The sequence below is a fragment of the Diplotaxodon limnothrissa genome, linkage group LG7, assembly GCF_057381915.1.
Source record: "Diplotaxodon limnothrissa isolate DT_005_m linkage group LG7, D_limnothrissa_male_GT1.1, whole genome shotgun sequence".
Lineage (NCBI taxonomy): Eukaryota > Metazoa > Chordata > Actinopteri > Cichliformes > Cichlidae > Diplotaxodon > Diplotaxodon limnothrissa.
The window spans coordinates 69,477,032-69,501,238 of NC_140602.1; the positions used below are offsets into that span (position 1 = coordinate 69,477,032).

The 24,207-nt window shown below is 43.4% G+C and overlaps 1 protein-coding gene across 1 annotated transcript in view; it reads right to left on the bottom strand.

Annotated features, from left to right (window-relative positions):
• Positions 1-22,604: 22,604 nt before the first annotated feature.
• LOC146629739 (neuronal acetylcholine receptor subunit alpha-7-like) overlaps positions 22,605-24,207 on the bottom strand; it is a 71,461-nt gene continuing 69,858 nt past the window's right edge. Inside the window, exon 10 of the mRNA XM_085358838.1 lies at positions 22,605-23,731. Coding sequence (XP_085214964.1) covers positions 23,147-23,731 — 585 coding nt within the window. The 3' untranslated portion in view covers positions 22,605-23,146. The remainder of the gene's footprint in view (positions 23,732-24,207) is intronic.

Sequence of the window (24,207 nt, forward strand, 5' to 3'; positions counted from 1 at the left end):
ACCACTCCCCCTGCCAGTGGCGGACCCCCTCAGACATCGGTGCGTTGGTGGTTCTTTGTGTCTGGGGATGGGCGTCCAGGTACACACCGGCTCACTCCTTGGCGGCCGCTTATCGGGGCCTGGAGCCTGGGGCTCGCTCGGGCCACTTCGGAGGCGGGGTGCCCCCGGCCTCTCGGCCTGGGGCTCGGTCACTCAGGCGCAGCTGGCTGCCGGCGGAGCTCACGGGCGCGTCACTGCAACTCCCCCTGGCTTCTGCTCCGTGGCTGCTGAGTGAGCCCTCATCTGGGACTCTCCTCAGCTCTTTCTGGGACAGTGGCGCGGCTGCCCCTCTGTTGGTCTTCCTTGGTCTCTTGATCTCCTCCATACCTGCTTCATGCCCTGGAGGACGGGGCTGTGGCCCCCCCACACCCTCTAGCAGATCATTACATGAAGGAACCTTTAAAAAAACAAGCGCGTCCATGCTCACAGGTGTACACACGGGTGATCACACCCACAAACTACACCCTTTTTGGCTCCTACCTCAAAGCACACTGTGTTCTGTTGATCTTATGTGCTGCACAATAATGTTTAATATTTAGTATTTACTGTCATATTCCCATATATCATTGTGATGTTGTTTATTCTATTACTCTTGTTCTCTTCTGCTTGCTTTCTTTTTTCTTTCTCAGCAGGTGATCCAGGTGATTGATATATGCATTTTTTTTCTCTGCCCGTTCTGTTGGTTTTTGTTTTTTGCCTTTCTCCCCCGTCCCTCTTCTCAGCTGTTTCTCTTTCCCTCTTTCTTTCTCCCCTTCTTTCCCCCAGTCAAGTCTGTCCCGTATTCAGTAAGTGAAAATAAAATAAACAATAAAAGGTGAATCAAATGGACCATTACGGCAAGGCTGGGATGGTCAGTTTGGTAAAGTAAATCCGTTGGGCATCTTTCTTTGCCTTTAGACAACAATTCTGATGCAAAAGAGCCAAACGGGACAGGCCAAAAAAATAAATAAAATAAAAAAATAAAAAAAGGATCCCAGAACCTGCAGATATTCCCCCTCTCCTGCACGGAAACAGCAGAACCAACAGGATTCTCTAAAGACAAACTCACATGCTTCTGAAACTGCAGAGCTAACGATAAGTGAACGCAGCAGTCGAGGGTAGGCTGGTGCACAGTTTACACAGCATCGCACAGTAAGTGGCTACTCCTGCAGTGCAGACTGGACTGTCTCAGCAGCAGGTTCACTCACAGACTTTAATCTGTCATCATGACTTTTCTGCATCAACATTTGTAAAGGCTTTTGTAAGTGCAGGCACAGCAGTGCTTTTTTTTTTAGATGCTGCCGGTGCGGTCGTCCTCCCAGGCCGTCGGCAGTCTGCAGCTGACCGCAGCCCTGGAGGAAAGAGCGAGTCCTGTCATCACTCCCGTTTTCATGGAGGAAACTCTCGAAGTGCAGAGACACTTCTTCCCCCTCTGCCGCAGTTTCCTGGTAGTAACACAAAAGCCACTCACTGCTCAACACTGTCAAACCCACTTTGGTGCAAATACACTGGAAGTGACAGTCGCTGAGAATCATCACAGCCTGCCAGAGGACAGCAGCTGGAGTGCTGGATGTGTGCGTGCTGTTCTGGTCATCACAGAATATTATCAGCACTGTTACCGTTTACATGCTTTATGCCTCATTTCCAGCAGAGAAAGACTCTAATCATGATGGAAAATGTGAAGGAGGGCATCGATTTTCAGCTCGTCCTGCTGGTAAAGACCTCCCACATCGTCATTCCTACTAAACCGAAGTAATTCAGTAATAGGCAAACAGCTAAACAACCATGCACGACAAAAATTCTTCCCTGTTTTGTTTAGTTGGTAGTTTTTTGTTGTTTTTTTTCCCACATTTTAAATTAAGAACATTTCTATGAATTAACATAAACTTTCTGTAGCTGCAGGACAGTCTGAGCAAAACCTTTTTTATTTTACACATTCATTTCTTATAATTTTCTCAGATTGTCCCACAAATCGAGACCTGCTGTTGAAATGACAGCGTGGTCTGCAGTGCCGCTGCAGGGGAGGAGGACGCACCTGAGCGGGACCGCAATCACGCCTCGCCGCCTTAACGTCTGTGCTGTTGTGTTGGTGTGTGTCGGGCTGTGAGCTGCAAAGCTACAGCCGGCTGTGTGCGTCAGCAACTGTGTGTGAAAAGCGTGTTCATGCAAACATCGTGGGGTCTGCCGTGGTATGCTTACAATAAGACTTCTGCTCCTGAACCTCTGCGCACAGCGTCTGCAGGTCGGGGCTGTACGAAGTCACTTTCATCTTTACAGGACTGTAAGCTGTCGTCTGTGAGGCGTGAGCGTGTTTGTTTTTAACACAGTTCACGGTGGAGCTGCTGACATAATGTGGATCCGAAGATCCATAATTGGCCTACCTGGGGCTGAAAGTCTCGATAAATGCAGGCGTTTCGGCGGCTACACCGGCTTCCGCGAGTGTGACGCTTATTTTGAGCGATGAAAAAATAATAGAATATTGTGGTGGACCACTGGAGGGCTCCACTCACACCCAGTTCTCAGGAAGTGTTGTTGCTGTGTTTTGGAGTGAAAAGTATTCAGTTGTGTGGTGATGAGTAATAAACGAGGAGTGTTAATCGAGAGCTCTCGTGTCGTCTGTGTTTACCTCCACATTGGTGACCCCTGACTCCAACATGCTGTAGTCCGATGGTGGCGCCGACTCCGCTCTGGATGCATCAGCAGCCGCCAGCCCTCTGCCTCCTGCTGCAGCTGCGTTTGCTGTGGCGCTCGAGCTGCCGGACTTTTGGCTTCACGATCCCCCGTCGTGGTTCGTGCACGTGGAGGCTCAGTTCGCCCTTTGTGGCATCTCGGCTGACGACACGAAATATCACCATGTGGTGGCCTCTCTCGACCCGCCAACCACCCGTCATGCGTTGAATCTCCTCCGGGACCCACACACCCGAGGGAAATACGCCGCCCTTAAGGAGCTGCTTCTTCGGCGCTATGCCCTCTCCGATGCAGAGCGAGCCGAGAAGCTCCTCTCCCTCTCAGGCCTGGGTGGCGGTACGGCTCTCGAACTGATGGAGCACATGCTATCCTTTCTCGGACCGGACGACGGGGGGATTCCTCTTCGCCCACATCTTCCTCCGACAGTTGCCAGCGGCCGTGAGAGCCGGTGTTCCAGATCTACTGGCGTTTAGATCAACTGGCGTTGGTCGAACAGATGTGTGGCAGTCTTGCGTTTCAGGAGCTGCTACCGACAAACCAGCAAAAAAACGCCAAATGTGTCACCTGTGACACTTGTGAGGTTGTCTCAAACACACTCCGTCAGTCTTGATGCTGTTGAACAACAAAATGTTTAAAATGTGGCGAGTTTACCTGGTGATATCCTCACGCGCGACGCGATCGCGAAAACAGCAAACAAGTAACACCACGCCGATGTTGTTCACAGGACAGCAAGAGTAAACGATCGGGAGACTCTTGTCGTTGTTATCGTTCCCCTCGCACGGTTTATTTCTCCGAATTCAGCGTTTTTGCTTCACAACTACAGCGAGCAGTTTACTTTGTGCACTAACATGGACTCGAGTCAACCAGCGCCACCTCTGGCCACGTGCCACAGCCTACAGCCAGATCAACCTGTGACACACATCTGCACCACGTTTGAATTCGTGTCATGCACATTTGTACCTTTCAACTGTGTCTGTTTGTGCGTCATGCAAATAAACCTTTGAAAAGAATGAAATGACACTAATATTTCACCAGTGTTGTAACATCACATGTCGTTAGCGTAGTCTGTGTCTTTTCTCTGCGAACAAACATGTTAGAGTTGGTTGTGATATACAGTCTGTATAAGTGTGGTCAATCTAATAAACATGTGTAAGGAGATGGCAGTTACTGTGAATTCACAGCAGTTACACAGTGATTAGTAATAAACAGCCAGTGAGAGTGAGTGGATTTAAGAAAGTCAGTGACTCAGGTGTGTCGCTTGGTTTATCATCTGTTTGTGAGACTGGAGGAGACGTAGAAATCTTTTGTTTTAAATCTTAGTTAGGAAGATTCCTGTTTGAAAACAAGCACTCTTTGTGAGAAATGCAAGAAGTACATCTGCAGAAAGCACACAGTTACATTCTGTCCATCATGTGGACAAAACTGAAAATGTTGAGCATTGAAAAACTGAGAACGTTGGGCAAGTTCAACAGAAATGTGTTTGTAAGAACGAAAAACCAAATTGTTCCTAAAATAGTTATGGAAAGTCCAACTGTTGTATGTCTGTGTTCTACATGTTTATCTGATGGGAAATAAAGGTGCTATTGTTTTATTGCAGTTTTTGAACAATTCTGAGTGGATTTACACAGTACGGGTCAGAATGACCCGCAACAAAATCAATGTCACTCTTTTGTTCTTCAACATAATACAAGGGTTAATTTCCAAAACTTGCTTATGATCTTCAATTTGTAGCAGATCCACTATCACACAGCAGCTGGAGCAGTTTCAAATGGAGCTCAGTCCACTGCTACCATAGCCTACTACTAGATTAACTTGTGACACATCTGCACCTGCTGCTATGATCACAGTGAGTAGAGGCTGAGTGGCTGCACTTACCCCTGGTACATCTAAATCTACCCACAAACATGTTGAAAGATGCAATGCCAGCAATGTGGATTGTCAACACTGAAAACAATAAGTAAGCAAAGACAACAGGGATCAATTGTTTCTGTTTATTTAGCATGTACAACATTTGTAGTCGCCTTCTGCACAGGGGACGTCCACACACACTGTGTGGTACCACTTTCCACAGAAGGTGCATTCAGTCTGCAAGATTGAATGAGATTGTCAGGGTCATTGTCTGACTGTTTATTACTAATCACTGTGTAACTGCTGTACATTCACAGTAACTGCCGTCTCCTTACACATGTTTATTAGATTAACCACACTTATGCAGACTGTATATAACAACCAACTCTAAAATGTTTTTTCTCAGAGAAAAGACACAGACAGACTACGCTAACGACATGTGATGTTACAACACTGGTGAAATATTGGTGTCATTTCATTCATTTCAAAGGTTTATTTGCATGACGCACAAACAGACACAGTTGAAAGGTACAAATGTGCATGACACGAATTCAAACGTGGTGCAGATGTGTCACAGGCTGATCTGGCTGTAGGCTGTGGCACTTGGCCAGAGGTGGCGCTGGTTGACTCGACTCCATGTTAGTGCACAAAGTAAACTGCTCGCTGTAGTTGTGAAGCAAAAACGCTGAATTCGGAGAAATAAACCGTGCGAGGGGAACGATAACGACGACAAGAGTCTACCGATCGTTGACTCTTGCTGTCCTGTGAACAACATCGGCGTGGTGTCACTTGTTTGCTGTTTTCGCGATCGCGTCGCGCGTGAGGATATCACCAGGTAAACTCGCCACATTTTAAACATTTTGTTGTTCAACAGCATCAAGACTGACGGAGTGTGTTTGAGACAACCTCACAAGTGTCACAGGTGACACATTTGGCGTTTTTTTGCTGGTTTGTCGGTAGCAGCTCCTGAAACGCAAGACTGCCACACATCTGTTCGACCAACGCCAGTTGATCTAAACGCCAGTAGATCTGGAACACCGGCGCTCCATCTGTTGTAAGTCCAACAAGTTTGTCCCAGGACAGTTTCACGTCGTTACACTTTGACATGCGTTTTTAAAAACGCCTTTTCCCGTCGTTGTCCCGTGCATCGATTTAATGTCCAATATTTCCTCTCCACGGATGAAGCTGGTCAGCTGTGCAGTGTCCATCATGTTTGTACTTTCATCCACAGCCGAGCATGCAGTGAAGTTTTTGCTTCTTTCACACAACTGTGTTCTTAAATCAGTGACCATCTCACAAACCGATCAGCAATCGTATTTCTGCTCAGGCTCACATTTGCTAAACTCTGCGTTTTGTCTGGACACAAGACGTCCACAGCTTCATCCTGCAGCTCTTCAGAGTGGTACCGGGCTGCTTTGGCTCCTCTGCTACGATAAAACTTGCTTTCACAACAGCTTCACTTTGTGGTTTTGCTCTGGTGACGAACGTCTGCTGAAACGTCAGATTCTTCTTCAGCTCTTCTACTTCCTGTAGTTTCTGCGTTTCGGTTTTTCAGCTTATCCTGACGTTTTGTCTCGTAGTGCCGTCTTAAATTAAATTCCTTCATTACAGCCACATTAGCTCCACTAATAAGACGCACGGTTTACCAGCATGTCTGTAAACATATATTCAGCCTCCCACCGGCGCTGAAAGGCTCTGCTTTCAGAGTCAACTTTTCTCTGCACCATCGTGAGCGGCGAGCTTGACGCGGGAATGTTCCCAGTTAGCCTAGCGCTCAGCAAGGAGGCTGCAGCGCTGCATCATGGGATCTGTAGTTTGTATATTACTAGCGCCTCATATCGCCGGGACATGCATAACAATAATAATACATCTATATAAAATGATCCCGCGGGCCTTGACTTTGACACATGTGCCCTAACCCCAACCATTAAAAATGAATGCCTAGCCCTAACCCTGACCCTAAACCTAATTGTAACCCCGACACTAAAACCACATTTTGAGCCTCAAAAAGGACTTCAAACTTGTGAGGACCGGTGAGTGTGTCCTCAGAGTGACTGTTGGTTCTCACAAGTATAGTAGGATGCAGATTTCGGTTCTCACAAAGATAGCTAGACAGGAACATGCGCACACACACACTCCTTCCCAGACTCCAGTGGATACAAACAGTGTGGAGGAAACGTTACCTGCAAGGTGCCGTTGCTCCCTCCTGCAGGTGTGGAGGCCTCCGGGCTCCGCCTCTCGGGCTTCTAGCGTGCCCAGCTGAGGCTCCTCACTGACAGACGCTCCGCTGCCCATCACGACATCCACAGACTCAGAAGCATCCAGAGAAAAGGAGACAGAGAGGGAGCTGGCAGTGATGTCAGCCTGACAGGTGAGAACAGGTAATCCGACACACGGGAGTGTCTCCTGTCACCTCTGAGGATGACTTAAAGGGGTTTCCCTTCTCATGAGGTCTTGTTAATGGTTTTTTATGAATGGTTTAAATGTGATTTCAGTAGTTATCATGTGACAAACTGCTGGTTTATCAACCTGCTGTTTGTCATTTACAAACTCATTTCTCCAAGAAGCTGCTGTGAAGAGAAGATCTCCAAAGTTTTACCCTCAGTGTTCCTGCTCTGCACTGCTGAAGATCAACACTAGAGGGCAGCATCTACACACTAAGACACTGCAGGGAACACGACTCCTGTTACTCATCCTGGAGAAGGTCGATGGTGTTGATACAGAAACACTTTAGACTGCAGAGCAAACTCACCTGTTCAGCCTTTCATGACCTGCCCACTGAGGCCCTGACCGTCCGACAGCTCTCCTTTCTTCTGCTTTGTTCAACACCAGTATCGGTCATTTAACCTTGCTTTAGGGTTAATCTCACTGTCGTGACCTCAGTCAGCAGTTTGCATCCTTCACTGTTGCCCAGGGGCGTGTCTAGAAGTGGGCGTGAGGTGGCGCCTGCCCTCCCTGAAATCTGATTGGCCCCTTGGGACCACGCTGGGCTGGAACACTGCTCCTCTTTTAGCCCCCACCATGTTGGATGAGACAGGAACATTTACTCAGGTTTTATGTACTTTTTCTTCATTGAAGTATTTCCACACACTTTATGTTTTGAGTGAAATCACTGCATGATCGATCTGCTAAACAATATATTAGTGATTAAAACCATCATCAGCTGGAACATTAAAGATATACACATCAGTAAATCTATAATTACAGCCCAGTAACATCATCATATATTTGAATACACAACCACTCAGCTATTAGGCTACTTAAAAAGATTATAACTTTTAATTAAGTAAAAAATTTTAATACTTTTTTACGGTGGCCCTGAGAGGCCAAACGGACTGCAACTTCAGAAAACACTTGCAAAAAGAAAAATGCTGCAAAAAGAAAAGCGCTGCAAAAAGAAAGACGCTGCAAAAAGAAAAATGCTGCAAAAAGAAAAGCGCTGCAAAAGCACACAAAGCACAACGGAAATAGGAAAAAAGACAATGGAATTGTTCCTGGGGAGACAATAACCCGACGGACCAGTTGCACGAACCAAAACATGCTAACCAGTGCGCTAGAACTGGGACACACTTCAAAGAAGTGGAGGAGAGGTAAATATGTTGTAATCTCATGATTCTAATAATACTACAGATATGTTTGCAGTGTTTGGGAGTAACGAAATACATGTAACACTGTCACGTATTTAAAATACGAGTAACTGTATTCCGTTACAGTTACTGTGTAAATAGGTGGTATTCAGAATACAGTTTTTTTGTTGAAATAAATAGATTACACATCATTATTTTCCTATTTCGTATGTTAGGCTATGCCCTCTCTATTTTTTGTTAATTCCACTCTGGTGGAAACCCAAACAAAACAAGCATTACGAGGCTCTAATGCCTGTGTGTCAGTTTCGCGGCCCATGCCACCTCTACTTGCGGCAGTATAATGACATGACAAAATATTTTCAATAATTATTGTTCAAAAAATTATTTAATAATAATGGATTGGATTTATATAGCGCTTTTCAAGGCACCCAAAGCGCTTTACAATGCCACTATTCATTCACTCTCGCATTCACACACTGGTGGAAGCAGCTACAGTTGTAGCCACAGCTGTCCTGGGGCAGACTGACAGAAGCGAGGCTGCCATATCGCGCCATCGGCCCCTCTGGCCAACACCAGTAGGCGGTAGGGTAAAGTGTCTTGCCCAAGGACACAACGACCAGGACAGAGAGCCCAGGGATCGAACCGGCGACCTTCCGGTTACAGATACGCTTCCCAACCCCCTGAACCACGGTATTAAGGCAATAGGCAGAGTATTACAGGCATAGCGATAAAGGATGTGCCCTCATGTAGTCATGTATTTTTCTAAACGCTCTGGAACAGCATCCTTCACTCTTCTTCTCATTCATGTGCTACAATGAGACCAGGCTGACAGCTGATCTTCTTGAGAACATCTTCCATGTGCAATTTGGTCCACCTGGCAGCTCTAGGCATCAAGAGGAGACGAGTACTAAGCTACTGGCAAGACTATCTGCTTTCTGTAGAAGGTATTAAATTTGGTTGAAAATGTTGAAATGAGTACATTTATGTCAGCAAACTGTAATGGCACCTTTTTCCTGTTTATTATCATTAGAAATAACTTTTATTCTCTTTACATTTTCAGAGAGAAATGGAAGTCTGTCTCTTGAAGACATCCTTATGTTTGCAACTGGACTGAGAGAAATTCCTCCTGCAGCAATTCAGCCAAAGCCACAACTTCTTTTCCAGACCACTTCACGCTTCCCTGTAGTAGATGTCTGTGCAAATACTATCAAAATCCCAGTGCTACACAGTTATGAGGACTTCCAAGAAGCCATAGATTATGGCATCCAGAACTCTCCTGGGTTTGGGCTTCCCTAAGGTCCAAGTCCTTTTGCTTTTAAGCCACATTTATGGTTTTAGCAAACATTTGAAGTTTGTGATTTTAAACTCTGAAATTTTTTTTCTAATAATTTATAATTTGTGTAAATTAGGGCTGGGCCATATTATACCGTTCACGGTAATACCGGTATAATGTTAGGCAACGATAGGAAAATGAAATATCGCGATAGAATGGGAGTAAAACGCGCATGCGCAGTGGCTTTGTTTTCATACGCACATGGCCGATTGTTGAGTGAAACAGATGAACCAGAACTGGTTTGTAAAAATGGTGCAACTTCAGTGATGTGGAACTGGTTTGGTGTTTGTCCGTCAGATACACAACAAAGCACATTTTTTTGCAGAACATGCAAGCGGCCGTTGTTATTGTCGTATTTGTCGGACTAAGATGCTCTTAAATCTGGGAGTAATCTGGGTCCTAAACTCCGTAAACTTCAGGTCAAACAACACTGCAGCATCACTGAGAGTTAAAAACTGTCTAAATTCTTTCATCTTTAATAAAACGATCAGCATTGCTGCTTTACCAGGTGTAACTATAAAGTTTAACTTCCAGGCATCCATGAAAACAAAAGTTATTACATTTAACGGAGTTAGAAGTTAGCAGGAAGCTAGCGGAAGTTAGCTCGCTAGTTTCGCTAGTTACCTAAGCATGATATAGCATGTTCTGACTGAGAGATTTCTGAAACAAATTCAAACGTACAGCTCTGCTATCACTTCCAACATAAATGAAGACAGAAAACTAAACAGCAGTGACGTTTGTAGGGTTACTGAAGTTGGGCTAGCTGGTATATAATGATGTGCTACGTGATCGCTAGCGACACAGCTATGTTAGCATAACATAAACAGTGAAGCTGGAGGACGAACACTAACACTTTTCCACTTATAAAAGTTAACGTGAAGGTTCTTCATGGTTAGAGACAAATGCAATCGCATGGCAGGATGCTGTAAACGGACCAAACTTCAGTCAGGAGAACAACTGAGATAATCCATCCACAATACGAGGTTAGTCATTAATATACTGCAACAACATGGGAATAGAGCAGCTGCCAGAGAATTCAACATCAATGAATCAATGGTACAGAAGTGGAGGAAGCAAGAAGAATGAGTTTAATAAAGTTTGATTTATCTGACTGCTTTGTTTCGCTTAATGTGCCTTATAATCCCGTGCACCTTATGGTCCGAAAAATGCGTACTGCACACTGCAGTTTAATGTTGCAAAGCACCTCTTTTTAACTTCAGTGGATATTATACATGGTTATGCTCAGGATATGTCAGCCCATTTCTACTGGAAATGCCTTTTGGTTAAACTTTCAGCAAGGAATTTGCATTTGCACTGTTACATTTTTATAAAGCTTTAATGTACATAAAAACCAGCTTCTTGTTTAAGTGAAAATAAATGGAAGGTTTTCTTTTTGTGCTAGTAATGTTGTGGAGTTGTATTTTGTCTCGCATCAATTATATCGTCGGTTATATCGTTATCGCAAATTTTCAAATATATATCGTGATAAATATTTTTGGCCATATCGCCCTGCTCTAGTGTAAATCACATAAAGTTTAATGCATCGCAGAAAGTTCAATCAGGTTTTGGAATTTCAAAAGCATAGTATCATAGTGGGACAGTTGAACAAGCTAGACATATTTCACTGTATTAAGAAATTGCCAATGTAACAAAATGAAACATTTCTGAAGTATTCTAATGTACTGAGACACGCTAGTATAATAACACAGGGAAAAAAATCTGATAAATTCAGTTAAAAGGCTTTATTTAATCAAACACTTCTGTGTTTGATTACATTTTTTGTAAGATATGCAAGTTGTTCTTGGAGTTAAAAAAAGAAATAGGAAAAACCCACATAAATACAGGTCTCGCTGAATGCTTTTGTAAACCTTTGTTTGTAAAACAGATCTCCAAATTAATCAACGTGTTTGTTACAACACCTAATTAAAAGGAACAAGTTATTTTGTACAGTATGGTCTTTTGATTTCTTCAGGTAGAAAGCGTACACACTGAAAAGTTGACGGTAGTGAAACTATTTATATAAAAACTATGGTACTATTTTTTTCAATACTCATTAAAGTTGGTTTGTGACAATTAGTGTCAGTGGTAATTGTACCCACATCTAGCAGATGATTTTACATTGACTTCTAAAGTCCAGTCATATTTTTGAGTGTTATATAATTTTCAACTGCAGTAGTCCAGTTGACTGGTCGAGGGAGCTCACTCTGTCTTTCCAAGTTTGTGAAATGAACCTGGAGATTGTCGTCCCCACATAGACTGTACTGAGCAGGTAGAATATCATCAAACTGGTGCAGGATGTCTTGAGGCACTTGGAATCCACACTCTCTTCCACCATACCTTAGGTCAGTCAGAAAAATGAACAAATTCAGTCACTTCTCCAGGTACTATCCTTCAAGGTTACAGCAAAAGCGCAAAGTCAATCTTATAATTAAAAGTCAGTTCTGGAAATTGTGATTTTAAAGAATCTTAATTATGCATATATCTACATTTGTCATTTTTAGCCAAGATGTGATCCAAAGTTAAAATATGATTGTCTAACTTTTTTTTTTTGGAAAAAAATATAAAAATAAAACGTATGTGCATGAAGTCAGAGAACAGAACTAATGGCAAAACACAAGTGGCAGCTTTAATTTCTATTCAGCAAAAAGGTGAAAACAACAAAAAATACTATTCAATTGCAAAAGTGTGTGTAATACCTGCTGTGAGTAACAGTTAGGGCAAATTGTTAAACCTAAATGGCATACTGCTTACTTAACTCAAGTGGTTAGGTCAAGAAAGAAAAGAGTGCACATAAGGGATGGACTGTTCCTGAACCATTTATAAATGAACAACAGGTTTAATAACAGCAAGCTGGACAGGTATCCTGCACATACAATACACTATACTGAGGAAGAAAAATTTTAGTAAAACTATGAAATAAAATACATGGACTAAATACATACCTATGAGGCAGGTGATACATGGCTTCTGGTTTACCAGATGGACAACAAGATTGGCGCACAGGTCGGATGGTGCGAGTGTTCCAGAGATCTCTGTACTCGTCAAGCTCTTTTTGCAAGACATTGAGGAAGACATATCGTAGAAGGCATTTATGTTCATGACTGCCGTTGAAAAGATGCCTCTCCCTCAGGTCACTGAAGAGTTCAATCCAGAACTGAGTTCTAATGGTGGAATGACAAGGCATATAAAATTTAATAACACAAGTAATTCAATGTAATTGTCCTCTTTAAAAAAAAAGTCGTAATCTTAAGAATATTGAAATGTGCGCAATTTCGTTCAAAGAAAAGCTTATTCACATGTTCTGAAGTGTTTCATCAATGCACTGCAGGAAAAAAAAGCAACTTCACACAAATAACAAAATTTAACAAAATGATTAATCCTTCTGTTATTCCTGCATTTGGCGGTTGAACTTAAGAAAAGTTGTAATATACAGGTCTGTCCAGATGTCACGGGGTGGAAAGGGACAAGTCATCTAAGTTTTTCTACTATGCATGTTTTGCTGCGTTTTACCTTTTTAATATTTTAATATTGTACACTGGTTTATTTTTATGAGTTTTACTGCATGTTTTAATGGTATTTATTTGGTGACTTGTCCTGGAAAGACTCCGCCCCTACCTGATAATAAACTGATCACACCTGCGAGAGATCCCAGAGAGGCCAATAAGAGGGCCTGACAGACCAAAGGAAGGGGTTCGACCGAGAGGCTTGAGAGACGGCCAGGAGTAAGTGGTGCCAGGCGGCAGCGCCTGCAAGCCGAAGGGGCTGGTGGAGCTGGGCGTTAGAGGAGGACGGACAGCGACTAGGGACGCGGAGCGAACAGGCGGACGGCAGTAGCAACGAGAGCCCAGCTTGTGCACTGCGGGAGAGCAGAGGCGGCGAGACAGCTGGTGCCGATTTGCAGTTTTAAAGAAGCGGCGGGCGGAGTTGAGAGCTCTGCCCACCCGGGGTAAGTCTTTGACTTAGCCCCTTTTATTGAATGAAAATTGCCAAAAAGAATAGTGACTGCCGCTCCCTCCCTTTCTTCAGCGTACCAGGACGCGGAATGCGGGGAGGAAGGCGAGGACTCCGCTGGGTTTCCCTTTTACATCACTTCGCTGGACTTTTTTAGTTCTTTGTGACTTTTATATCGTGGCGGATGCCACTGGACTTAATGTTGTGTTTTATTGCTTTTTATTGTGTTACCCCTTGGCCAAGGTTGTTTTAATTCATTTTACATTTTTAACTATTTAAATATAATAAATTATATTTTTAACATTACAGTTTAAATTGTGTGCTTTCCCTTGGCGGCTCCACTGCTCTGCCCGTTTTGAGGAAGGTTTCCTTCCTTTTAAAAAACACAAAACATCTTGGAAATAAAATCAGCCTTTCCGCTCCGTTACACATATAAATGTACTATTTTGTTTCTCCATGAACACTGAAGCTGTTATCACTTGTTAGATACCACACAGAAATCCAAAAGCTAAACATCAGTATTTTTTTTTTGGCACACAAAGTCGAAGAAATGTCTGAAACGAATGACCTCCTCTAACAAATTTCTGTCATGTTGGATCAATGTTCTTATATTACTCATATTACAGTTCTCAAATTTGAAGAAACCCTTGTTCTTTTATTTATATGACTCCCTACAGGTAAACTATTTGATCTAGATGTTAGTTTGGTACTACGTAGGCACACAAATTTGAATAAATTTTACTCAGTTTTAAATACATCAATCTTTACTGATGCCATTGCCTCTAGGATTCATAATTTATTAAAATGTTGAATGTCAGTTTGTTTGTTGTTTTTTATAGTTCCTTTTTAGGACTTTTGTGGAATGTCTGAGTAGGATTTTCTTTTTGAGTGAGTTGTTTTAATACAAACAAATGTCACTGGTATACCAAACCATTTATTATATTTTTTGAAGCAGTTGTACATCACATGAGAAAAATGTGTAGGTGACTATGTTTTTCTTTCTTTGTTTGTGACTGTAATTTAATATTTGAGTATAAAACCCCACCCACAAAAAAAAGTATATCGCTGACCACGAAACACCTTCAGAACCATTCAATTTTAGTTTCAGAATATATTTTAAAAGCCATGTACCTTTGCTTTCTGAACGAAGACCACCAACTTTCAATCCGTTGATTTGTAGTTGAGGTACCATACATATGACTGTGGGCTCCTGCAAGTTCATCTCCATGGTCTGATCTTAAAGCACAGTGAATGGCTGCCATTGTGCCATTTTCTGTGCCACAGTCTGTACGAAGGCATGCTGGAAGTTGACCAAACCGTGACAAGCACTCCATATAATATTTTGCAATGATACCTGGGTCATTATTTGAGCTGCCACAGCTGAGCCACATAACTTTCCTTGAAAATCCATCGACACATGCACTAATAGAAACACCAAAGGGCTTCAGCTTATCGTAACCATCCACATGCCACACTTGATTTGGTCCTTCTGAAAAATATCCTCTTCGAACAAACCTGCGTTTACAGCGACGCTTAACACCATATGGATCTAGTCTTGAGAGTATGTGCATTACATCATTTCTTTTAACTTTCAGATTATACTTTTGTCGCAGTGTCTGACACATGGATCTGTAACCCAGAAGCTGACCTGAGCCTCTCAGTTCTTGTGTAACAGTGGAAATGACAATGTCAGTGGGAGTAAAGTCTGTCCTTCTAGTCATTCCAGCATCTTTTAGCCTCCTCTTTAATGTTCTCAGACTCATACAAATATTATGCTTGTTTTCAAGAAAATCCAGGATCACTTCATATGTATGGCCCTCAGAGAAATACTTATTGATGATGTCTGTGACTGAGACTGGGCCTAAGGTTGAAGAGAAAACATGAAAAGATAATTACGACCGCAGGAATCCACAAATGCACTTAATAAGTGTTTTTAAAAAAAATACCACATCTGAAACAAGTCTCAATAAACATGACTCAAGTATTTAATCTTCTTGATGTGTGCTTAAATAAAGGCCAGCAAAAGCTCAAAGAACATGGACCAGGATTCAGGACTTATCACTCTCATTAAGACCTCTATGCTGACAACTCAAAATGAGCAAAATTAGAGAAGTTAGAAGAATTTCGTCACTGTGTACATATGCCCTATTAAGTCATAAACTAGTTTTTAAAATTATGCCGTAGAACCGGTGGCAGGCTTAAACCAGAATACAGTTCTTAGTACCTACCAGTTCATGCCTTTGTGTTTTTGGAATTCTGATTTATCTTTGCATACAGAGTCTTTAACAATACAAAAACCTTAGAATAAGCAAATGAATATAGTACTTTGGAATGGCACATCAAAAAAAGTTTAACACGCACTACTGAAGCTACTGTGGTGTATATAAGTCATTATGAAGCAATTAAAAGGTGAGCAATAAATACTAGAACTTAGGAAAGTGAAGTGCTTACCATTCTCTATAAAAGGTGCTAAAACTTGAATGTTAGTTCCACAGGACCCACAAAAAACTCCAATTTGCCCCACTAGCTGGATTCCACAATATGGACAATACATTGCCTGATGAAGACAATGCCAAATTAAAACCTGAACACATTAACTGCAATATTCCTTAATGACTTTGACTTATTAGTATTTGTTCTCGAGTTTAAAAAAGCTTCATTTCTAAGGCTACATTAAACATTATCTTTGTTAGAATTACCTTTGAATATATATTCCAGATATCTGTAGTATTTAGTGATGGGACGTTCTGTATCGAGGCTTCGAAGCTTGTGTCGAGTAATGGAGGGGGCGTTTCCGCGAAGCGCGTATCGAGGCTTGCTTCATTTATGGGAGGAGCTGAAAATGATGACGTCCGAAGCCTCGCTGCCCGGCTGTACCACGTGACTGGTTCATGAAGTGGTTCGAACTTTGCCGCGAGATATGACAGCGATATAAACCCTCAGACTTCATTCAAAATGTGGGTGTTTGATGGAGAGTTGCGGTTAGTGAGAGTTTGGAGACAGTTTGGAGGTTTATGAGAGTGAGGAGAGAAAGTCAGGAGAGAATGGAGCCAGCTAAGAAGAGGAGGATGTCCTCCCCTGTGTGGGAACATTTTGATCTTATTCCTCCCAACAAGGTATGTAAATTTCTACAGAAGATGTATTGTCATGATACTGATGGTGCAATACAATTTATGTTGAGCTGTCTTGACTTTTGTACAAGGTGAAGTGTTTGCTATGTGCCAGGGAGCTGGGATATAACAACAACACCTCATCCATGCTTAGGCACTACAGAGCTTTGCATGAGAATAAGGGGGACACCGATTGTGGAGCAAGACCAGGTGAGCCATCAAATGCAATGATAATATAGCATGCAGTAATGTTACTAAATGATATAACAATATTATACAACTGTAATAAGTTACGTGTGTGATATTTATATTTGTGCTTTATCTTTATTGTCTTTCCTCAGGAGAACAATCTCAAATAGATGAAGACCTGGTCAGCATGGTGATTGAGGACTCCCAGCCATTTAGCATTGTGGAGGACAAAGGATTCAAAAGATTTGTTAAATCATTAAATCCCAGCTATGTTCTCCCCACTAAAAAGGTCGTAAAAGCAGTGAAAATTTAGTTTTTACAGAATAAAAAAATGTGAACAGGCAGGACTGAGGCTCAAAGCCTCAGTGTGTAGCTGTCCATACCTCAACGTTACAAAAGCACAACTACTGTCCACACCCCAACCACACCTCACCTCACAGTAAATGATCATTTCCATTTCAAGCATTTCCAAATAATCATTTCCCATACTGCCACTATAAATATACACAGTATACTGCCATCACTACAATATACATGTGTTACACACTCCTTTTGTTGTTGACATTTACAGGCAAAATGCCACACTCTTCAAATTCATGCCAGCTATTATTTTTACGTCCAGTAGGTGTCCTGCTAGAGCAAATGAAGCTTCATGAAGCTTCGCGTTGGGGTGAACCAATTGGATGAAAAGCTTCAGTGCTTCATGGGGCTTCATCTGCCCATCACTAGTAGTATTATTAGAATCATGAGATTACAACATATTTACCTCTCCTCCACTTCTTTGAAGTGTGTCCCAGTCCTAGCGCACTGGTTAGCATGTTTTGGTTCGTGCAACTGGTCCGTCGGGTTATTGTCTCCCCAGGAACATTTCCGTTGTCTTTTTTCCTATTTCCGTTGTGCTTCGTGTGCTTTTGCAGCATTTTTCTTTTTGCAGCATTTTTCTTTTTGCAAGTGTTTTCTGAAGTTGCAGTCCATTTGGCCTCTCAGGGCCACCGTACTTTTTTGCACTTTGCAGAACACAAAAAACAAAAGCAAACACAAAAGAGTAGAGCATGTCTGCATGCATGCTGATTCAGCAGGGGTAATATTAAAGAAGGAAAGCAGAGAATATTTATTTGAAAGTGAAAGAGGATTCCTGAGAGCCTGACGACAGGAAGTTACTGATGCTCAGACTGTCGTGCCTGCTTACCATGTCCCCACAACACTAGAGCCAAAGCCACACTTATCAGAGGGCGAACAGGCACGTCCACGCCAGTTCACCCCAAATCACACGCGCAGAGCATCAAGCTGTGAAGACTGTTTGAAATCCGCTCGTGTGCAGCAGATTTACCACAGTGGAGAGGTGGGAGTGCTCAAAATGTGTACAGAAACAAAAGTGTGCCTGTGTGAGTGGAACGAGCGTGCTGGAGTAGTGCTGCAGGGCTGACAGTTTAAGGTGTTTTAGCCCCGCCTCCTGCTACACCTGAAATGAAGCCTGAGCTTCTGGCTCACATGGATTATGTGCACAGGTGACCTCGTTATCAGAACTGTGGCCATGTTTAATGCGAACATCCACCACGGCAGCAGGATACAGAGGAATAAATATATGTGAAAGGTTTACCCTCTTATGTGAACTCTGGCACTTTCTCTTCTTCAGTGTTCGGCTGTTTTGGACGTGTCATGAAATGTGCTCCCAGAACTCGCTTCAGGCCAGACAAAGTGAGAGCAGCTGGTGATCCCAGCAGATATATTGTATCCCAGTCTGTGAGCCATGGAGCAGTAAAATCCTCGCTGATTGCTCCTTTTAAAAGAGGTGGACGCGTTTCTGCTCCCGGAGGAGCTGCCGGCTGTTCTGGCAGCAGAGCGGCGGGTCGAGCGGTGAATAACAGCAGGACTCATTGTGCCTCGGCTCGGGCTCCACACCGCAGGCCAAATTAAAAATGACACGCAATGAAAGAGCAAAGGAAACGAGTTTCCCCCAGAGAACAATCTGGAAAATTACCCTCCATTCACACAGACAGGGAGAGTATTGACAGAGTGTCACACTCGCTCACAGCCAATCAGCTTTTGTTGCTTTCTATCAGAGCGGACTCAGAACATCTGCTGCTCCTCAAACGCAGCACCTGTGTCTGCGTGGAGCTGAGACGCCTTACTGGAACAGGTGCTGAAGCGCGCAAACCCACAGCATGTTTGTCCTCGTGTAGCTCTACACAGGTAATGAAGTCACAGCAGCCATATTATTGTTCAGGTAATCGCGTTAAAAATTATCCAACAGGCTCCAGCAGCACAAACACAGTCCAGTTGTTCAGACAGCTAGCAGCTACAACCGCCTGTGTCGCCATCCACCTGTCAGTCAAAGAGGCCACGCCTCTAATAATGCAGAGGTCAGTTATCAGTTATAAAGAGAAATAGACTTTTAAGAGCAAAACAGTTTATCAGGCTGTAAACATGTTTATTTCTGCTGTAAAGTTTTCATTTGGGATGCGGAAAACGTCTCTATCGCCCCCTGGTGTCTGGCTGCAGTATAGGTCATAAACCCCGCCCCCTACATGTTAGCGGATGGGGCTGGGGTCAGACAAAAAAGTAATAATTCTCCTCAGATAAATTTTTTCCAAAGATTCTTTCTTTTGTTTTCAATAGTTCTCATCACGCTGATTTATGTCCAATGAGTCCTCTCTCATAAGTCTGATTCTACTTCCTACCGCGGTGATGTTAAATTGGGGTGGAACGTCATCATAACAGCTTTGACTTGCAGCTGCAGTCACGGAGAAACTTGCGTATCTCTGTTCGGAGGGCCAGCGTTTACGCTACGAAAACACCACCGAGTGTTTTAACCTGACAGCCTGAGGTGTTCTTCAGTAAACTGGACTACCCGAGGCTGTTGGGGAAACTCATTTTGTAAAGTTTGTTTAGCTTCTTTTCTACAGTCACTGGGACCGACCTGCTGGAGCCTCTGCTGGACGTTAGAGGAACTGCAGTTTTTTGTCAGTTCCTGCATGTTTTCCCTGAAGCGCTGACGTTTGGATCCGCTCAGAGTTCTAAAATCCCGCACAGGCTTCTTTCTGTATGAGGCCTTTTTCCAAACAGCTGTTTGTTGCTTGAAGAAAACATTTTCTTACTTACTAAATATTTTGCAGAAAGATCTAAACGTGAACACACCTTTTTTTAAAGAATGTGGTGAAAGAAGCATGCAGTGCTTTTTCTTTGGAGGAAACTGGCGCTTTATTGTTGTGGGTATACACACATCATGTGTTTTACATTCTTTAAAATGCTGTGAGTTTAAATGGCTGCTACCTTGGTCAAGCCTCTCTTCTAAGAGAGACGTGATATTTAAAAATAAATAATGGGAAGCACAGTTTGAAAGGATCGCTTCTGGCTGCTATAAAAAGGAAGAACCTGGCAGCACGTATTCGCGGCGTTGTATACAAGGAGCATCATTTCTACATATTTTAAGCTTTTCTCACGTCTCTCTCTGGGACTGAGGAAGCAGAGATGGGGAGATGCAGAGTTCTTTCTGATACAAATGACTCACTGAAGGAATAAACTGTCCTTCGTACCAGCACTAAAATAAGTGACCTGGAAAGAATTGGAAAGGTTTGCAATTCATATATACTTACATGTTTGTTGTTGCATGCTGTTTTCCTTCCTGAAACTTAGTGGAAACGATGATGCGTTCAAGGACACTGTCCATTTAATGCCTCTGTGTATATCTATGATGGCACAAAAGACCTCACAAAAACTGCAGACGAACATCGTGTTTGGAGTAAAGACGAACAGGCAGACGCAGTAAAACAATGGTGTCCACTGCTGTACAGAAACGTTATCGCTGTAGGATCATTTTAATGCTTAATGGACTGAAAGAGCACAGATGATACAAGCACAACAGACTGCACATCTCACAGCATCCACCAGGTCACTGGTCAACCATCCAGGGTTGGTTTGTGTTTAATGTTGCGGGGGGGGGGATAGCTCAGTAGGTAGAGTGGTTGCCCCATGATGGGAAGGTCGGGGTTTGACTCCACTGAACGGCTAACCTGAGGTACCCCTGAGCAAAGTACCGTCCCCACACACTGCCCTCCGGGCGCTGCATTGGTGGCTGCCCACTGCTTCACTGGGTGAACGGGTTAAATGCAGAGGAAGTAATTTCCCTACTGGGACTAACACATTATTATTACGTCCATCACACTCAGATAAAGAAATCTCTGAGACTTCATTGGACGTCTAACTCTGCACCTGGTGACCTGGTGGATGTTGACAGGTTAAACTATGTTTGTGAGAAAGTATTTTCCACATTATTTTGCATATTTGTCATACTTACATGTTTCCAATCAACAAACTATTTTTAATATTGAACGAAGATAAACCAAGAGAAGCGTTATCAAACCCACCTGCCCTGTGTGCGAAAGTAACTGCCCCCTAAATCTGATAACTGGCTGTTCAACCCTCGGCAGCAAGTCCTGCAGTCTCATGTTTGTGATCCATTCAGGGAGTCTTTCACATCACTGTGGAGGAATTTTGTCTTCTTTTCAGGATTATTTGAATTCAGACACACTGGAGGTTTTCCAGCATGAACGCCTGCTGAAGGTCACGCGGACGCACCTCAGTCTGACTGAAGTCCAGACTTTGACTCGGATGCTCTTGGAGTAATTTTGGAAGGTCGGTCACTCCTGGCTCGGCTCAGCCCTGTTCCAGGTTTTCTCCATGTGTGTTTTCTCACTGTGGTTCACTGAACTTCTTTGTAAGTGATTTCTGACTCAGTGTGGCAGTGAAACTCAGCTTTACAGAAATGTGGTTAATCACAATTACTTCATGATGTATTAGGACAGTTACTTTTTCCACACAGGGAAGGTAGGTTGGGATAACTTTTTTAAATAAAGTTATCATAAAACAAAGTTGTTTGCTTCAAAGCACAGGCTGCTTGAAACCAAATCAGGAACATCTTTTCAAAAAGTCTTAATTCAGTTCTTCAATCGGGATCCTCAGTTGGTTTCTGTTTCAGTTTGGAGCAAAAGAGACGTCCAAATTTGTGAGTGTGGTTGATTACCGTAATTGTCGGGCTATAAGCCGCTACTTTTTGCACAAGCTTTGAACCCTGCGGCTTTTAGTCAGGTGCGGCTTTTCTATGGATTGTCCATGATTTTTGTCATATCGTAAGACGATTTTTGTTTGTTCCGCTGTTGTACGGCACTACGTTGCCTGGCGGAAGGGCATGTGATCAGACACACAGTATCGGGGTTCAAGAGTGGTATGTTGGTCACGTGTCCATCCGCCAGGCAACATAGTGCCGTACGAAGTAGCGCGAAAAACAAACTTCAAAGTAGCGCTACGCGTTCAGCGGGAGGCGTGGATGATGAATAAACTTGTGAAAAGCAAGTTATGCCCAACTCCACCGGTGGATTCTGACAGCGTGGAAAAGTGTGAAAACATCCACGAACACCAACGGATTTCGAAGGGCTGGACTGCTGCATGATGGAGAGGAGGACACCGCCACGGCCCTTCTGAGGGTGTTCGACTCTGACAACGAGGATTTGTTTGGTTCTGAAAGTGACAACGAAGGAGAGAAGCTGAGAGTGGATGACGAAGCCACCCTGAGCCTGTTCGTGTCCGACACTGGAGAAGAGGACTTTGGTGGTTTCAGTGCGCAGGAAGAAGAGAAAGATGGTGAATGACTGACTTTTCTTCTTGTTAAAGCCGTGTCACTGCACCTGAGCCTAAAAGGTAGTCCGAATCTATTTTTCTGGTGTGCTGTAGGTTATTGTTATGTACTACATTTGTTACTCATTTATGAAGCACAGTACATGTTTCCTACTTGTAATTACCGCTACTTGTACATATACCAAAAAAGTTGTGCAAATATGTACCCGTAACTTGTTTTGCAAAGTATTAATAAAAGGGGTGTGTCTCCAAACAGCCATCTCTTTCCTGACAATTCGCTTTGTGCATATTCTCTTACATATGATAAGTCAACATTGAAACACCTGCGGCTTTTGGTCAGGTGCGGCTAATGTATGTACAAAACAGGATTTTCCCCTGATTTTAGCTTGTGCGGCTAATATTCAGGTGCGCTCTGTAGTCCGGGAAATACGGTATTTTTCAACAGTTTCTTTAAACCTGGATTTTCTGCTTCTCCAGCGCTGGGAGAACCGCCATCACGAACTAAACTGAAGAGTCTGAAACAACAATGAGGTCTGGAGCGGCTGAACACGTGTTTGATATAAGTGAGTAAATGTCCAAAGGTCACAGTGGGAATCCACAGAGGTTCAGTTCTGAAAAAAGAAAAGTACAGCAATGACATATCTCTTATTTGAAGGATAATTGTTTCTACGAGGACACGATGAGGGTGAAGTCAAAGCGCTGGGACCAAGACGTTGGTTTTCGGTTTGCACGTGAGATTTCTCCATAAATATAAAAATAGAGACACTCGTTCGTCCTGTCTTCCCTCCTTAGCTGAAGAAGTCTTTGGAAATGGCTTCCACAAAGTTGGGGGCGGACATGAGGATCCCGATGGTGCAGAGGATGGTGAAGAGCGAGAACGCCACCAGGCAGAGCCGGTCAATCACCGCCGCGGCGAACTTCCACTCGCTGCAGACCGTCTCCTCCTCGTCTTGGCCGCGGAAACGCCCAGCGATGTATCTCACCTCCTCCAGGATCTGGTTCAGCTCCGTCTCCAAGGCCGAACCCCCAGCTGCTCCCCCCGCTCTTCCTCCAGCTCCAACCCCTCCTCCTGCTCTCAGCACGTCTTCCTCAGCACCGACGGCGCCTCCAATGAGCCGTGAGCACAGGAGCTCAGGGTCAGCGGGGGATCCGTAGTGGAGTCCTTCCACACCCCTGAAGCCGACGTAGAGGAGGTTGCTGTTATTTACCTGTGGGTTGTGCCGCAGCGAGCCCTGGCTGACGCTGAGCTCCAGGCTGGACAGGCTGCCGCGCCGACGCTTGGCGGCGTTGTGACACGCTGGACGGACCTTCGCTTCGCCGGGGCGCCGCATCCTCAGGAACCAGGCACACCAGTTCAACAAAATCACACGAGTCTAAAGAAGAAAGAGAAGAAAGTCATTATTTCAAAGTAAATTTGATTTATTTTTCTGTTATCAGAGTTCCAGTTTTGCGATTCTGTGTTTTGGTTCCTTGGAACTTACGATTAAGATGTCGCTTTGTGCGTTTGGCTTCTCATTCTCGTCTCCATGTTTAGTACGAATCCTTCAAGTTGTTTCCTGTTTTATCATTATTATATATTTCTTATATATTTTATCTGGCTTCTTGATTAGGGCTTCCTTCCCCTGTGCGTTCGTCCCCTACAGCTTCAAACCCGTTTGGATAATATTTGGACTTTTTGTTCACCTTTTGGATGTCATGACTTTAAACTTATAAATAACCTCATTATTGGAAACTCCTTTTCTGTTTGTGTTCTCTCTGAGCCTGTTATCTGTTCCCACCTTAAAGATTAAGGGTCATCATAACAAGTGCCTGAGGAAGTTTGTGTTACTTGGTCTGTATCATTTAAATG